The 18,174-nt window shown below is 44.5% G+C and overlaps 1 protein-coding gene and 2 long non-coding RNA genes across 3 annotated transcripts; 2 read left to right on the top strand and 1 right to left on the bottom strand.

The window, feature by feature from the left end:
* Positions 1-255: 255 nt before the first annotated feature.
* On the top strand, positions 256-10,013 carry ddt (D-dopachrome tautomerase). The gene is made up of 3 exons (XM_082536924.1): positions 256-485; positions 7,531-7,706; positions 9,668-10,013. Exons 1-3 carry the CDS (start codon positions 297-299, stop codon positions 9,738-9,740), a joined length of 438 nt encoding a protein of 145 aa, XP_082393050.1. The 5' UTR covers positions 256-296; the 3' UTR covers positions 9,741-10,013.
* On the top strand, positions 504-1,534 carry LOC309708684. Its single transcript, XR_014277314.1, has 2 exons — positions 504-1,102; positions 1,313-1,534. It is a non-coding gene; the product is annotated as an uncharacterized lncRNA (long non-coding RNA).
* LOC309708681 lies at positions 2,890-3,913 on the bottom strand. Its single transcript, XR_014277311.1, has 2 exons — positions 3,322-3,913; positions 2,890-3,111 (listed from the first exon to the last, which is right to left on the bottom strand). It is a non-coding gene; the product is annotated as an uncharacterized lncRNA (long non-coding RNA).
* Positions 10,014-18,174: the final 8,161 nt, after the last annotated feature.

Here is an 18,174-nt window from a genome sequence, read left to right as displayed (position 1 = left end):
TTCGTTTTGACTTGAAGCGTGGGAGCACACACACACACTGCAGCCGTGGACGGTCTCGTTTATGTTTAAACACATTTGTCCGGGTTTGTAGAAGTGAGAGCGGCTCTGTCCAAAGTGCTCACATCACTTTCTGGACCCCAACCAGCGAGCCGACGATCCAACATGCGGGCAGTCATGTGAGTGCTGGTGGTGGGGAGGGGCGCAGTCATGTGACTGGGGGGGCTGTGATTGATGACACCTGACGTCATCAATCACAGTTGTAGTTTCCCAGCCCAGGTAAAGAGTTAAGGTTTTACATGTTTACTTCCGGGTTCGCCAGCTCTTACGACACATCCGTCTCAGCCTCCCACGGCCACGTCCGTGCGAGCTCCAGCAACATGCCTTTCATCGAGCTACAGAGCAACCTGCCCGCCGGCCAGTTCTCGGAGGCCTTTCTGAAGAGGCTGTGCTCCAGCACCGCGGCGGCTCTGGGGAAACCCGAGGACGTGAGTACGGCACACACACGAACCCAGCTATGGCAAGCCGTTAGAGCCATAAATCGCCACTTTCCTAACCCGTTTGGTTAAGAAATGGCGTAAAAAACGCCGTTTAATTATTCAAAACGCCGAAAAAAGCGGCGTTCTGTTCCGACAAACGCCGCTTTTTCCGCCACTCGGATGGCGCCCTGAACGCACCATCCGAGTGACGTAAAAAGCGGCGTTCAAAGACAGACGGAAACGCCGTTTTTTACGCTACTCGGCACAAAACGCCGTTTTTATGCATCTTTGAACGGCGTTTTTTACGGCGTTCTCTGCCAGCTGTAACGGCGTTTAAAACGGCGTTTTATTGAAATTATGCAGGGCACTCCCCATGGTTCCCTCATCCAATTACTTTCAACTCATTTCACCCAATCAAAGAAGAGGAAGTGCAGACCACACTAATGCATCACCGATTCACCTTGCTGCTAAGTGATTGCCTATTCAGTACCAGTGCTTGTCACAGTATTCACTTGTATTATAATCCCACTATGCATTTTGATGTGTTTAAGGCATGATCGAGCAAACAAACGACAGAATACTTTTTCTGAAACCTTAACTGTGTTACCTGTTATGGCAGCTAACAGGTAATGAGCAGAGCTAGCTCTGCTCATTTCTGAGCTTCTTTCTTATTTTCCTCTTTACTTCTCTTAACCTTTAACTTATGTTTTAGCAATCAGATCCTGCCATCTTGCATTACCGCTTCGTGCTAGTTATGTTGACTTTTCTCTTCTTTTGTCTCCACTTTTTTCACCCGTGTTTGGACACTCGGCGCATGGCTCCTTTGTTTACATTAGGGATCAGCTGTTAGCGCTGCGCCCTGCAGCTGCGCTACCGGCAGACAGACCCTACATCCCCAGTGAGGGAAGAAACGGGGGTGATGTCTCCCGAGGACACCTCACACACCATCTCTCCTTCCTGTAATCACTTTAAATGTGAGATCGCTCCCTGTCCTCCCGTACTGGTGATGGTGAAGCCAAGGAGAGAAGGCCCAAGTAATAAACACCCGTTTCAAAGAACCGACCTGTGTCTGTGTTGTTGTGAATTCTGTCATGGAAATCAGTGCATTTCCTGAAAGAAATCTCTCCTTCCGGGTCATCCGTGGACAGTGTTGCACATAACATAACTAGTTTATATGACATGAAGTTATAAAAAAAAAAAGAATCCATGTAACTTGGTAATGGCTTCTTTCTGATAACTGTCGGCTGCAGTGTGCATTATCTTGACAAAAGTATAAGATACTGAACCCACTGATATGATGTGGTGGAGGAGCACAAATACCTGGACACCCACATATATACATTTGCTGAACTGGAAGATCAAAACAGAAGCTGTACACAAGCAGTGTATGGGCAGGCTATTTTTTGTGAGCAAGCTTGTGCAGCGCACTTTGATGTGTTCTTCTTGGATCAGGAGAGCAAGCTCTGTGATTGGCTGCACTTCGGAAGCTGTGGTGGAGAGGAAGTGAGTGAACAAACTGCCATGCATCATGGATATTCCTCTCAATCCACCTCACCAGGTACTTCTCTAAAAGTGTGACTCAGGTCTGTTGCCCCAAAGGATACAGGAAATGTTAGATATTTTAGTATTTTGGGAGCATGTACTGAATACCTTTTTTGATGATATTATACAAAGGACCCTGTTTCTGCAATGCCCTTTGTTTGAACTTCATCTCCTCTTGCTGCGACCCCACGGGCAACTTCCTTTGGCCTGCTGGTCTGGAAAATCCAACAGTTCATCTATATGTAAAGAAGGCACTTAAACTGGAACAGGCATAGCTGCGTTGATCCTGCTGTGGTATAGTGGGACAGTGCATTCCTCGAGTGCACATCAAGTTTGCAGCCTGCTAAAGATCACACACCATTGATTATGTGCCTTTAGGTATATATGGTTAAACATTTCCTAATGCAAATAACTACATGCAGTATTCTACCATGTGCAAACTTATATCACTAAAGGATTCTAACTGTCTAGTGTTTAATGGACCTGTCAAAAGTATGTTGAGATTATAGAAGGCCCCTTTCAGAGCTAGGGGGAACTTCCTTATATGGTTGTAACTTGTAACTTGAAACTTGTTGACACACGAACCCTTCTGCCTATAAAAACCCTGCACAGAAGAATAAACTTTGAGTTGATTTTGGGAAAGCAGTCTCTGTATCATTTTGTTCTCCCAGGCTACTCCCGGCGCTGTAACTAACCCGCTGAACGGCATACCTGAGCTTACTTTGAATAATTAATCTTATACAAAACTCTGCTTATCGCTGCCCACGTCTCGAAGGAAACTCGATCCACGGATGACCCGGAAGGAGAGATTTCTTTCAGGAAATGCACTGATTTCCATGACAGAATTCACAACAACACAGACACAGGTCGGTTCTTTGAAACGGGTGTTTATTACTTGGGCCTTCTCTCCTTGGCTTCACCATCACCAGTACGGGAGGACAGGGAGCGATCTCACATTTAAAGTGATTACAGGAAGGAGAGATGGTGTGTGAGGTGTCCTCGGGAGACATCACCCCCGTTTCTTCCCTCACTGGGGATGTAGGGTCTGTCTGCCGGTAGCGCAGCTGCAGGGCGCAGCGCTAACAGCTGATCCCTAATGTAAACAAAGGAGCCATGCGCCGAGTGTCCAAACACGGGTGAAAAAAGTGGAGACAAAAGAAGAGAAAAGTCAACATAACTAGCACGAAGCGGTAATGCAAGATGGCAGGATCTGATTGCTAAAACATAAGTTAAAGGTTAAGAGAAGTAAAGAGGAAAATAAGAAAGAAGCTCAGAAATGAGCAGAGCTAGCTCTGCTCATTACCTGTTAGCTGCCATAACAGGTAACACAGTTAAGGTTTCAGAAAAAGTATTCTGTCGTTTGTTTGCTCGATCATGCCTTAAACACATCAAAATGCATAGTGGGATTATAATACAAGTGAATACTGTGACAAGCACTGGTACTGAATAGGCAATCACTTAGCAGCAAGGTGAATCGGTGATGCATTAGTGTGGTCTGCACTTCCTCTTCTTTGATTGGGTGAAATGAGTTGAAAGTAATTGGATGAGGGAACCATGGGGAGTGCCCTGCATAATTTCAATAAAACGCCGTTTTAAACGCCGTTACAGCTGGCAGAGAACGCCGTAAAAAACGCCGTTCAAAGATGCATAAAAACGGCGTTTTGTGCCGAGTAGCGTAAAAAACGGCGTTTCCGTCTGTCTTTGAACGCCGCTTTTTACGTCACTCGGATGGTGCGTTCAGGGCGCCATCCGAGTGGCGGAAAAAGCGGCGTTTGTCGGAACAGAACGCCGCTTTTTTCGGCGTTTTGAATAATTAAACGGCGTTTTTTACGCCATTTCTTAACCAAACGGGTTAGGAAAGTGGCGATTTATGGCTCTAACGGCTTGCCATACCCAGCCCGACCTCCAGGCTGACAGGCCCGCGAGCGAGCGCCGCACGCCGAGGATACGTGTCCGCTGATCAGCTCTCTCATCACCCTCTCAGCCCTGATCCACGTACGACAGGTGACCAATCACAAGCACCGATCGGGAAGAGTTGGATATGACGCGTGAATCGGTGAAAGTCACGCGCAGTGAAAGAGCGTCAAAAGTGTTTTTACACGCGTCGAAGAGCCGCTTTGTCAACAAAGTTGATTCAGTATCACAGCTCCATCAGCAGGACACAGCACAGGCTGATAGCGCTGGATTATAGTCACGTGTCTGAAACGAGGGTGTAGTTTCTATTCTTGCAGCTGCAGCCTCTGGATCACGCGTGGGGACCTGCAGGTTTTAGATCTCACCTGAATCGCACGATGAGTTTGTTACCCGGTGTTGTGCCAAAAACGGATTTCCAATGTGTCTGTGTATTTTTTATGAGTAAAATCTTTACATGTGTTGGTAATAGACTTCGGTGAACAGGGTTTACAAAAGGATTATAAATTAAAAAATTATCAGTTTTTCAAGTATCTGTATAACTCTGTGTTACTGTAGTTACTTTATAACAAATTCGGTCCTTTAGCCCCACTTAAAATATGTTTACAGAACTATTGTAATTTTTGCTGCCATTTCTGCTGTCCTCTTGGCCAACTTACTCTTACAAGAGACTTTTAATGTTAATGAGAATTGCATAAATAAAGGTCATATAAAAGTCACTGCCAAAAACTGATTGCGGCTTCTACCTTGTTACACAAATGTTGTTTGTGGCCCAAGATGGCTTTATGTTATCCATGAGGGATCCATTTGACATATGTTTCACATATTATAGCCCAACAAGTTATTTATAGCAGTTTAAATTAGAGATGGACCGATCCGATATTACGTATCGGTATCGGTCCGATACTGACCTAAATTACTGGATCGGATATCGGAGAAAAATAAAAAATGTAATCCAATCCATTAAATATCACGAAAGCACCTCACAAAACTTGCAACACGCTGTAACTCACCTCAGAACGTTAGCACGTCGGAGCAGTATGCATCACGTGATAGAGCGGCTGTGGCATGCGGGACCTGTCGGTGGTCTGGATAGCATGTGGAGCTTCGCTAGCAACCCGGCATTTCATCTCCGACAAAGTTATCCCCGAGAGAAGTAAAGCAAGTGTGTAAGTCCATCTCTGAATGTTTGTAAAGCATTCCTGCATTAAGCTTACCAAACGATATATGGAGCGACTGCCTCTTCTTGCTGCTACTTCAATCATGAAACTGCTTAATGATCAGCTGATCGGCTTTTCTGTCGCGAGTCCATCTCTCTTGTTTGTTTTTGGCCCATTTTGCACCAGAAAGAGGAAACCAGCGGCTGAACAACAGCAGCACGTTTAAGCTTGATAAGCTGTTGTTAGAATTTATTTAATATTACTTTCTACTCCAGGATCTTTTTCTACGTAGCTGACGCTGGTAACTGTGCAGGGGCGGATCTAGCAAAGTTTAGCCAGGGGGGCCGATAGGGCATTAACAGGGAAAAGAGGGCACAAAGACATACTTTTCTTTCTTATTCTCATTTAAAATGTCGAGCTTTTAATAAATAATTATCTGACACCCAAAGTTTTAATTTGATGTAAAATGTATAGAAGTCAATTACTGTATATAGTGACTATTAAGTCTAATATATATACCCTAGTAAGCTATAGTACTTTTTCCTTTGGGAAGGTACCATCTGTGCAGTCTGCAATTTTGTTGAAGAAAGATGTTGAATCTATTTAATATTTCTTGAAAAATAATTGATTTCTGTGCATTTTTTTTCACACTGCATCAAATTAAGGTTGATTACGTCGATTAAGCATCATGAGGTGGAGCGTGAGGGGTGGTTCCCTATTTTTTATTTATTTATTTTTGTTGTTGCTGGGAGTTGGAACCCTATTAGTTAGGTTGCTTAATATTTACGCTAAGTACTCTTTAAAATACCAGAATAGGGAGGATGGTGTAGGTCTAAGTTTATTAGATTGATCAGTATTGCTGAACTATGAAATATTTTTTTTGCATACAGGTATAACAGAATAGCTTTAGTGTAGTTGTTGTTTTAAACTTGAGTATGAACTTATACAAAATGCAGCAAGATATTTAAAAAACAGTTTTGTTGATTAAAAAACACTATATCGGATTCATATCGGTATCGGCAGATATCCAAATTTATGATATCGGTATCGGTATCGGACATAAAAAAGTGGTATCGTGCCATCTCTAGTTTAAATACGACCAATCAGTTTTTGGCAAATACCGGAAATCAATTTTTGGCAGACAATCACTATTTGGCACAACACCGGCCTCTGGAGAACCTCAAGACATGCTGAGGAGGTCATTTAGCCATGCAGATCAAGGACACGTCTAAAACCTGCAGGACACCGGCGCTCGAGGCCTGGCGTTCCCCACACCTGCTCTGATGTAAAGAATAAAGTAAATGCCCTATTCCAGCTGTAGCCAGCAGCTACAAACGCACTCCGTGTAGGACCACTCAGGCTTGGAGAGCTATAAAAGCTTTAAAGCCAACAAGCAGTGAAGCTGCTAATAAGAATCCACATTTAATACTGATGCTCATCAGAGAAACACAAAGACTTTGGACAAACCTGGATGTCGAGGTGATGTTCTGGAGATCTGCTGTCAGTGTTTTTGTCTGCATTTGTAACAGAACTGTGACTGACCGAGTGAAGAAGAGCACGCTGCTAAAACTAGTTTCCATGGAGCACAAACACATGAACAGCATTTTAATCAGCATGTCGTGTGTATCGGGATCCAATGATAATATTAACATGTATGTGCATTTGCTTGAACTCTTGTTTTTTACCAAACCTAATGACATGCTGGCAGAGACCGCTCACATCTGGAGCCGGGACAGAGGACGATGTCTCACCAGTTTACAGGAGAGCAGTTAAACTGGGATACTGTGTTAGGTCAGGGCTTGTCAGCATGCAGTTCAATGTGCCACAAGTAGCTTTCAAATACCTATGAAAATATACATTTCATCCAGCAGATCAGGTTACTGTGCTAGCAGCGAGGAACGTGGCTAATTTCACACAGCTTTGTCTCAACTCAAAAAGAAGGAAAAGCTAATGATAAAAATTTAAACCTTCTCAGATAAGAAAGACTTGCCAACAAACAACGCAGAAGTATGGAGAGCAGAATGTTCGTACAGGGCGTCGCTTCACCTTCGGTCAGGGTCATAGCCACTGTAGGAGGTCAGAGGTCAGAGTTACTGTGTCCACCTCCACAACTTTTAAACACTAATATTTTACCCCTCAGAGATGTACATGAAAGAATGTGACTCTGCTTAGAGAAACACGAACTGTACCTTTGCACAAAGTCTGATAACACCAAACTATTGAACACTGTATTATTCAGTGGATTAACTGCACTGATGCTCGTGACCGTGTTTAAGGCTACGTCATGTTTTGCGTGTGCAGCGAGGACACAGAGGAGTAACTGGTGCACCTGTGCTGCCCTCTGTGGAAGTAAGCACACTTAGTTTGTTTGATGAAGCCTCGCCCGTGCAGCCTTCTTTCTCAGTCGGGCTTCAATGCGAGTGTCTGTGTCTTTGGTCCAGCGGATGAACGTGGTGGTGACGCCGGGGCTGCCGATGCTGATGGCAGGTTCCACCTCTCCGTGTGTGATCCTGTCAGTGTCTGCTATCGGTGTGACTGACACCGCCGAGAAGAACAAGGAGCACAGCGCCAAGATCTTTGAGTTTCTGACCAAGGAGCTCGATCTGAGCCAAGACAGGTGAGCCTGCTGTGCACACTCGCTGTAGTTACCTGTTTACTGAGGCTGTCTCCTTAACAGCTTGACAGTGATCACATGTAAAGGCTGTGAATGTTAATGATTCACTAACTGAATAAACTAACGGACATGAGCCGCTGAGCCTTTTCTGAATGTAGACAGCTGTTGTATAAATATACTTTGGAAAGAAGAGCGTGTACGTTTACTACTCTGCAGAATGCTATAAAGTCAAACTGGGCCCGATCCCAGCAGAGCCCAGCACTAATCAATGCCACTGCAGCACTCAGTCAGTCAATCAATCAATCAATCAAGCCTTTTATTTGTCACATGCAAAGTTTACACCTGCAGTGAAATAGGACCCCCCTCCCATCCATACATACATAGCACAGACATCACATGGGGATACAGGTCAGAGATCGGTAGCGTTACAGAAAAACACTGAAATATACACTACAATGGGAAAGTACAAGAGGAAAAAAAGAGACCTCTACTCATGCTGGGCTCCTGGGAGGACAGCATGAGAACAGGAAACAACAAAACTCCTCTGCACAAAGAAGCACATAAATGTCCACAGTACAACATTATGGAGCACGTGACCAGCCACAGGGTCGGGTGGGGGGTGAGGAGTAATCCGAAGCAAACACAGCAGCCATCCTGCCCAGCGCTACCATCCAGCGCGGGCTCAGACCCGCCGTGTTCCCAGGAGGCAACAAGCATCGAAGGCGTTTGGAAAGGGAGGGAGGATGAGTGTGTGCATATCAGTGTATATGTATGTGTGGGCGTGTCCAGAGTTCAGCTGAGACAGTGTCCTTCGCCCTGCCAGGCTCAGTAAACAGTCTTCCAGCCAACCCAGGTGGCCTTGCATGGAATGGGAAGAACAGACTAAACACAGTCGTTATCAGGGTGTTGTTGTTCAGCTCCAGCCTTGCGACTGCAGCTGGCGCCGAGAGGGTATCCGCATGAAGTGATGGTGCTTTTTACTTTAGTGCGAACAGCTCATATGAATTTCAAAGCAGTTCTACAGTCCAACACTGGTCTCTCTATCTCCCGTTGGAGAGCCGCGAGCTTCGCCATACTTACGTTCTGTGATGTTGTCATTCTTGTGCTCAAAGAGCCAATTCTGAGAACTCACAACAGTGGGCCTCCTCGAGATGTCATCCAATTTGGGCTCAGAGATCTTATTCTGAGTATTCACAGCAGCCGTAAGCTTCTCCAAGATCTTATCCATGCTGCGTTCAATGAGCCCATTTTGAGAAACTCACGCCTCTTCCATCGTTCCAATCCCAGCGGGCAGCCTTGTGGGGGTTTGAACAGCCGGTTCCGCTTTCTTAATTCTTCGATAAGTCAGGGCCAAGCCAGCTCCGATCAGCAAGAACCCTGTTACCATGGTTCTGAATAGGTAGATATCTTCAGCACTCAGGCTCACCCGAGCCCAGACTTCTCGTTGAGAAAGGGGTGTCAATTGCATTCAGGGACCAGTTGATCCAACCCATAATTCTCTTTTAGGTTTTAGAGAACAGACTGTGAGAGTGTTCCACGGAAAAGTAATAAAAAGTAATACAAAAAAACACGAGACTAGACAAGGACACAAGAGGCTAAGCAGGGAAGCTAAGGGAGAGGAGAAAAGTGCGACCGCCTTCGTCAAGAGCAAGAGCACTCGCAACAATCAGAAAACAAGCCCAAATCCTCACCTCTGCACCACCGTGCTCCACAACACTGGTGCAGAGGTGTTCGATGTGCTGTGTTTGTGCTTCTTCCTCCTGTTGTTGCAGATCATCTGGACACATGTGGAGCATTTCCCATTAGGATGATGTAGAGAACTGATTTGGTAGAAAGATTGCTTCCAGGGCCAGTCTTCTGTCTGGGATGATGGTTTAAACACAGTAAGCATTAGTGCTGCTGTCAGCGATGAGTGTGCTGCTCTCATGTGGATGTGCAGACTGACTGCTGTGTTTGATTGGCAGGATTGTGATTGTGTTCAACGCGCTGGAGCCTCACCAAGTGGGGAAAAAGGGAACCGTCATGAGCTTCCTGTGAAGGCTCGCCTCCCTGAACGACCGGCTGTACCACATCAGCACCCGCCCCCTCTGCACAGTCGTTTAAAGGTCACTTGCTTCATTTTCACACCATGATCATTTCTGCTGTCTGAACCAAACCCAAGCTCTGCGACTGTTACATTCGCTTGGTTTCTATACTTGTTACGAAGAAGCGCACAGAGAAAGAGCTCTAAAGTTTGAGTTTTGATGTAGCAGAGGGCTCCTCTGGAAACAATGTTACTGTGATGTGGATGAAATAAACACAGTTCACTTATGTGTGTGTGTGTTTGCCTTCTTTCACATGTTAGCAGACACGTGTGAGCCATCACTGCACGTTATACATCTGCTGCCAGATTCTCAAAGCTCAGTTTCACCTGAAAATGTTCATTGTTTCGTGTGTTCAGCAGGTTCGATGTGCATCTTTGCACATTGGTGATTTCAGTCGTTAAAGAAGTGCGACGTACAGCTCGTAGCTCCTGGCTCACACACATCAGTGAGAAAGGTGCCACTTTTTACATGTGTATCCTAAATGTGTTAATATTCCTTATCTAAAGAAGACATGGCTAAATGCCTCGTCCTTACTGAGCAACACGTCTTTATGTGTGAGAGCAGAGGAAAGCTCCTGTGTTGGCTGAGGTAGAGGACCGTCTCCATTTGCAGTAATACTCAATCCTACAGTTGGAAATGTACTGGAAAAGGTGAGTTTAATCTAAGTGATGAACATCAGTGTGAAGGGTTTAGTCTCTAGAATCTGGGTTAGAGAATAACTGGATGTTCCAAACAAGCTGCTTTGGCCTGACTAACACAATGATGAGCTGTAAGACTTCACCAGCTGAGTGAACACGGGTACATTTATGAAGGCAGTCCATGCTAGCAAGTGTTTGTCATAGGAGGTTACTGACCCTCATCTGTCCCTGAAAGAGCAACAACAGGAGCATAGCTCTGAGTTATGTAAATGCTCAGATGACCTTTCACCCAGTGCTCTGCAGCTCAGAGAGCAGAGAGATGGAGCACGAGGACTCCCCGTTGGACTGAACTCCCTGAATCATCTGGCTCACAGCAGCTGTGAGACGAACCTGCAGAGAGCCCCTGATATTAAACGTCACAGTGTATGAGCAGGAAACACTGACTTTTAATGCAGCCAGAACAGGACAAAAACGTAATCACGCAGGTCACCAGTTATCAGTGGAGACGTGACTGATCTTTGGTTAGGGCCATAATAAAAGTTAACGAGGAACAAAGTTAGGATCTCGGGTGATTTTTCAGACGTTCAGCTGGTCGGTTTAGGAGCCTCTGTCTCAGCCTCTCCCAGCATCCCCCTGTGTGACACCAACACCCCTACATCCATGAACCTCCTCTGAGGTCTTCCTCTTTCCCCCGGCCTGGCTGCTCCATCTTCATCATCCTGTGTCCAGTACATCCACCCTCCCTGCTCTGCACATGTGCAAATCATCCCAGCCTCTCTGACTCTGAGCTGTTCCTCTGATGGACTCATTTCTAGTCCTGTCCATCCTGCTCACTCCCAGTGAACACCTGGACATCTGAATATCTTCATGCTGTGGCTCATCAGCCCTCTGTAGTTACTGCAGCTCTGTACATCACCCTGGTGCTTGCAGATCTGTACCAGTACAGTTCTCCTCCTGTGAAAATCCTGGTTAGTCCACTGTCCTCCTAAACAACCGACTCCACAGGATCGTCCTCTAGAGTAGCCTCTTCATAGCTGCCCTCACCTCCTCCTTACTAATCCTCTGCTCTTCCTAGCTGTCCTCCACTTTCTTCATTCATCAGCTGATTAAAGCACTTCTTCCAGCTTTTCAACACTCATCGCTCTTCAGTACATTCACATCTCAATCCTGAAATGCCTTCACTTCAGGCAGATGCTCTGACCATCAGCCAGCGGTGGGGCTGCTCTTTAAAGACTCCAGCTCCATTTGTGCTTGGTTCTGCTGTGTGAACACAGACAGAAGCTCCTCCTAGATGTTACCACTCGCGCCTCTCATCACTCCTCAACTATTCTGAGCTAGAGAAGAAATTCAGATGATTCCTGAAGAATGGGACTCAGAATTTTACAGTGAAAATGACAAAATAATTCCAGGTCGCCTGTATGCTACTTAGGTGATAAAAGGTTAATGAGATCACCACAAAACCACAGTCAAAAGGATTTCTCTCAGTTCACATTCAAACATCTGCCAGGATCCACAGGTAGATTATTTATCCATGAATCAGTCGAGGTGGGAGATTCCAGCGTTCTTTAGCCAGACTTCCTCATCAGTCTCAGTTTGTCTGACGCTCCACATAAGAGCCAGATGTCTGTTGAACTTGACTCTCAGGTTTGATGCCGAAACACTGCCCATGTTGGCTTCCTACCAAAACAATCAGACGACTCTCTAGGAATGAATCAGAGGGAAGGAGGTGCAAGCTAATGCAAGCAAGGCACTACCAGCAGTGCAGCAATGATGACAGACGGGTGGCTCAGCTGGAGTTCAGCGTGCCCACATCCATGTGTCTTCCTTCTCTCCATCATACCAACCACCTCTCTGCCTTCATCAGACTGAGGAATATTCTGGGACCTGCTGTATATTGTGAAATATTTGTCCTGCCTGGTCCTTAAACGTGTCTCAAGCTGTAATAAACTCATTCATAGAACCATGGTTACCTCTGCAACTAAAAAGACCAAATAAAAGTGATGAAAACAACAAAACACATCAAAATATGACTGAAAATATATATTAACAAAATCAACATGAACATTGCAGATCCCCATCACGGCGCCAGCTGCAGGCCCAAGGCTGGAGCCGAACAATCACTCCCTGATAACGACTGTGTTACGGCTATTCTTCCCGTCCCATGCAAGGACACCTGGATTGGCTGGAGGACTGTTTACTTAGCCTGATAGGCCGAAGGACACTGTCTCAGCTGAACTATGGACACGCACGCACATACATATACACTGATGTGCACACACTGATCCCCCCTCCCTTTCCAACGCCTTCGATGCTTGTGCCCTACCGGGGATGATAGCAGTCAACTGGACCAGCGCAGATGCTGCAGGACCGGATGCGCTGTCTACACCGGCTCTCTCTCACCCTTTACCTGTTGCTGGTCTTGTGTTTCTATGGTGTATTGATAGTCATGTGCTTTTGTGCTGAGGTGTTTTTTCTGTTATCAAACTGTTCTCCCACTAGGAGCTCAGTCTGAGTGGAGTTTTTTTTCTCCTCCTCTTACCTCATGTTATGTATTTTCGTTGTTTTTTCCTATCAGCCTACCTTCTGACATGTCTGCCCAATGTGATGTTTGTGTAAAGTTGGTCAGAAGGTTCCTTTGTAAGTGCGCATGCGCCATTAGCGTGCTGCCTGCTGTAACCCTAATTTCCTTCGGGATGAATAAAGTGTTCTGATTCTGATTCTGATATGTTGTGTGATGAAACTGCTGTTATACCAGTTCCTCTTATGCTGGCAGTGTGGTCATATCTTAGACACGCCCACCGAAGAAAACATTCTGGCACGTTGGTCCGGGCTCTCCTGCCCCCTGGTGGTCATTAGGGAATGATGCAGGCTTGTCATTGGCTTCATGTATGTGAGTGAAGTTGCCCCCCCACCTTCTTCAAATCCAACAAAAGTGGTATCAAACGTTTGTGCTGGTTTGTGCTGCTATCATTTTAAAGATATTAATAAAAATTTCTAGAGGTCATCAGAGGTCAACCAGCCCCCCCACATTAATGGAATCAAACAAAATTGGTGTCAATCAGTTGAGCTATGTTTGTGCTGGTTTGTGCTGCTAAAATTGTCATTTGTGCTGCTTCTGTTTTAAAGATATTAATGAAAATGTAAAGGTCAAAAGGTCAACCAGCCCCCCCACATTACCCAAATCAAACACGATGTTAAACGTTTCTGCTACGTTTGTGCTGGTTTGTGCTTCAAAAATGTTCGTGTGTGCTGCGATCATTTTAGAAATATTAATAAAATAACGTCTTGATGCGTGCTTAATCATCCAGGTAAGTAAATCCCAAAAGGTTGATTCTGTTCATCTGGACATTTTCAGTGGGAGAAAGAACGACCTCCAACGCTTCTATGACTGGGATGCAAGTGAAGACAGATGTAACATCTCTCTCTCACTGTACATGTACTGTGTATAAAATTAGAGAAACACAACCTGCACAAACAAAATAATTTGCAGGACAAATGTTTGACATCAATTTTGTTTGATTAGAAGAAGGTTGGAGGGCAACTTCACTCACATGTGTTTGTAAGGTTGGGGAAACCTGCAGTCAGCTGAGACTGAAGAAGTCACTTGGATGCAGAGGTGGGTCGAGTATCCAAAAATTGTACTCAAGTAAGAGTATCATTACTTTAAAATATTATTACTCAAGTAAAAGTGAAAAGTAGTCGTCAAAAAAGTTACTCGAGTAAGAGTAAAAAAGTACTTGGTGAAAAGGCTACTCAAGTACTGAGTAAGTAGCGAGTAACTGTTTGAAATGTCTGATTTATTTTATAAATCAATGCTATCAGACAAACAAAAATACATAAATATACAAATTTTAGTATTTTCAAATATATGTAAAAAGATCCACAAAATAAGGCACAACAATTCTAATTTAAGATTTCAGTTTTTCACAACGTAAAGCTTCTTCAAGCAAAACCCACAGTAAATATATTCACATTTACAGCAGCCTCAGAGAAAACATTAGAACGAGGCAACTTCAACATAACAGACTACAGCTGATGACACTATGTTTGCACCTCTGAAGCCCAACTGATCCCCCATGACTGCATTTAATGTCAATCATTTATATGAGATAAGCAAAGTCTGTGTATCAAAACGTTTCTGACAATATTGCTGGACACAATTGAGCTATCGATGTAAAGGTGCCTGGTTGTGTTGCACTGACCCGACGTTACTAAATATAGGCTGTCATATATTAACTGTTCCTCTACGTTCCTCAGTGAATGCAGCCCCTGAAAACAGGAAGGAAAGAATCACAAGTGATTTTGTGTTGTTATCTCACAGAGTAGTTTAATGCAATGAGGAGAATGTGCGAAAGCCCCCTAGTGGAGATTGGAGACACTACCAATCGATCCCAGAAACTAGCCGATTAGTATTGTACAGATCGCAGTTCTGGTGAATAAAATGACAACCACTGATGCAACATGAAAAATAATAACTTTTAAAATATTTCCATATCTTATTTACATTGTCTTTATGCTTATGTCAACTAAGATGAATGTGCATTAACTGTATTACTTTTTACTTTCAGTTGTGAACCCTTTTTATACATAAGAATAAGAATACCACATGACTGTGGCCTTGTGTTATACCCTCTCTGCTGCAGACAAACACAAACATCGTGATTAGACATTCGGGAAGAGCCTCTTAAAGATGAAGGTCTGTGTCTCTTGACCTAAACACATAATCCAGTTAAATCTGATTTATGTTCATTAATGCCCCTCACACTGTAACTTAAAGTAATAAATCGGTCACTGATTAATTACAGAAGTACGTCTGTGAGCATAAAGATGTAAGCCTTGGACCATCAGGATGAAATGTGGTTGGGAAACTTAACAAGCTTTGATAAAACTTCATCAGTAGCTCAAGCAAGACCTCAAAACCTTCGATCACCACGGGTGGTTAGCAGCCTGTGGTTGTACCATGCAGCCTAACAACATGCAGTAAATTGCAGGTTAAAGCAGTCTGCTTACACATTGTTAAACGAGGGAAGGGAACTAATGTGGCTGTCACATTACCCTTTTGTCCCATTTCATCCCAGGACTCGATTGAATTGCTGCTCACTTTCTACAATACTTAAAACTGATCAGTAGGACCTGAAACTGCAAACATTCAAACATTCAGGCCAAGAATCAGCTGGTGAACATATTAATCTACTACAATTAGCAGAAATGAATAAATAAACAGAAGAAAGTTAGAGTGATATCAGAGTCATGCAAGTTTTTGACCAGGAGGTTAAACTCATGCAAATGAGCTTCACCCAGGCTCATGAAAACACCGTCCTGCTTATAAACAGCAGATCATTTGTGTCAGTGTGTCAGGATGGTTTATATTTGAGCTTTTAGTACACACAGAACAATTTTTATTAATTGTTTTTAGCGATTACCAAAGTCTGTGAATCCCCAAATTGTGCAGTTGTTCTATTTGCTCCCCCTGAGGTCACTTTCACCATGTGACAAAAACAACACCCCACTCCACACACTCGGGCCACCAGCAACTTTCTAAATCCTCAATAAAAAGCTGACAGGTTGTGATGATGTTCCAAATAACTTATTAAGAAAACAACTAAATACACAGAAAATGTTATGAAAATTGGTTTATTTTATATCTCATAGTTTTAAATGATGCAATAAAAATATGTATAAAACATCACAAACTGTAATATTTTACAAATGCTTATGTCCTGCTGATGCAATGGAGACATCTTCCAGTGACAGTCTTCATCAGTGTGAGTGTGAGGAGGATCCTAAACCCACCGACACAGAAGTGCATGTTCACAACTCCCTCTGTGCAGGCGGGGTCAGGACCCTCCTCACCCTGGGTGAGGAGGGGTGGTGCTGTGGCCAGTCAGGTATGAAGTGCTGAGAGTGGATCTTTGGTCCTCTGTGCAGCTCTGTCCACTCTCAGCTGCCCTGCAAAGCAATAACACAAGAAAGCTGTCATTTTAACACAAAACAGCATTTCCATTGTTGGCAGCTGCAGTATGTTGTTAAAAAGCAATTTTAGACCCAACGTATACACATGAAAAATATAAATAAAGCTAAACCTACAGTGCTGCTGACAGAGGATGATGATTTATACCAACTATTGGAAGAATTTCGCCTTCAATACAGTTTGTTGTCAATGTGAGGTGATAACTTACATAGTTGGACCACAGCACCACTCTCCCGTTTTTCACTTGGTCATCCATCCTTCTCATCGGGTTGGTCGGGGTAAGGCTGTCTTCTGGGTGGGGTGTTTGCTCCATCTTGGACGTTGAGCGTCTGAAGTGTTGAATTCTTAGCCACAGGCTATACCTTATGTAAAAACAAGAGACTACAGTCAGTTCACTGCATCATATTTAAACCTTTTCTACTTATTTGTGTTGACATTAAGTACAGACGTACCTTTGTCCTGCATGGTGAATTAGGGCTTGGGAAAAACATATATTATTCAAGAAAAAAACAATACATTTCACATGTGTGAGTCAGATGTTCTTATATCTGTAAAAACAAAAACACAAAGGCAAAGTTTAAAAACACGTTCTAACATAAACTAATCAGAGTCACTGTCATCAAGGGAAAGGCTAAAAAGCCTCTCCCAGAAACGTCTGACTCCAAAACAACCTGAAGATGTTGAAGGGGCATCAAACTGGTCACTTACCTTGCACCTCTTTGCACTTACCTCTTCGGTGCAGATGTCTTCTCTGCTTCTCTTTTCTGAGGAAGGAGCAGCAGAGAGAGCAGCAGAGAGAGCAGCTGAAGAAGCAGATGAGAGAGCAGATGAGGAAGAAGCAGCAGAGGAAGCAGATGAGGAAGAAGCAGCAGAGGGAGCAGCTGAGGGAGGAACAGCAGAGGGAGCAGCTGAGGGAGGAACAGCAGAGGGAGCAGCTGAGGGAGGAACAGCAGAGGGAGCAGCTGAGGGAGGAACAGCAGAGGGAGCAGCTGAGGGAGGAACAGCAGAGGGAGCAGCTGAGGGAGGAGCAGCTGGCGGGTCACCAACTGGGGCAACAACTTGAGGGAAGAGTGGGGCGTTGGCCTGGCCAAAAGGCGGCATGGCGATGGGGGCAGCACCTGGAGCAATAGGATGTTGCCAATCGTGCCAAAACGGCCCTGGAGGGTGCTCCCGGATGAGAGGGGAATCATCTCTCTCATCCATGGTGTCATACCCCGAGTCATCGCTAAGCCAATCCCCCCACTCTTCTGAGTCGTTCCAGTCAGATGAATTGTCAGTCTGTTCACTCACCTCTTCATCATCTACAGGTAGGTAGGGGGGGTACTCACCATACTCACCTTGCTGTTCACCGTCATCAGCATCTGGTGCTTCATCAGAAGAGGGTGAGGGTGAGAGAGGGGAAAAATACTCACCATACTCACCTTCGCTGATACGCTGGGTATCAGTGTCCTGAGCTTCACCAGAAGAGGTGGTGCTCTGGAGACTGTCATCCAGGATCCTGATGACTTCAGGAAGGCCTTCTTCTGCAGGGCGTTCAACCACATAGTCAAGACGCCCTGTGAGGAAACAATTTTTAAAATAAGATTAGGAATGTAATAGACACCCAGTGTTAAAGCAACAGACCTACATCTGTTAGTTTGAGCAGAGCATGAGAGAAAAGCATTTTATGTCAGACTGAATGACACTTCTGCTTGTTCAATCTTTAAGTGAAGTTTTTTAATAGAAGACCACCAAACCTCCACCAAGGCAGCTCACTCTGTGTACTTTTAAGGTGACAC

Source organism: Aulonocara stuartgranti (genome assembly GCF_965226115.1).
Source record: "Aulonocara stuartgranti genome assembly, chromosome: 6".
Lineage (NCBI taxonomy): Eukaryota > Metazoa > Chordata > Actinopteri > Cichliformes > Cichlidae > Aulonocara > Aulonocara stuartgranti.
Note: the sequence above shows the minus strand (reverse complement) of the source record. Positions and strands in the feature narration are given on the sequence as shown.

What these genes read in the sequence shown, in the direction of transcription:
- ddt (XM_082536924.1), top strand. Translation starts at nt 297, where the DNA reads ATGTTTACTTCCGGGTTCGCCAGCTCTTACGACACATCCGTCTCAGCC. An exon ending in CTCTGGGGAAACCCGAGGAC is followed by an intron (nt 486 to 7,530) that starts GTGAGTACGGCA and finishes TCTTTGGTCCAG; the next exon opens with CGGATGAACGTGGTGGTGAC. An exon ending in CTCGATCTGAGCCAAGACAG is followed by an intron (nt 7,707 to 9,667) that starts GTGAGCCTGCTG and finishes TTTGATTGGCAG; the next exon opens with GATTGTGATTGTGTTCAACG.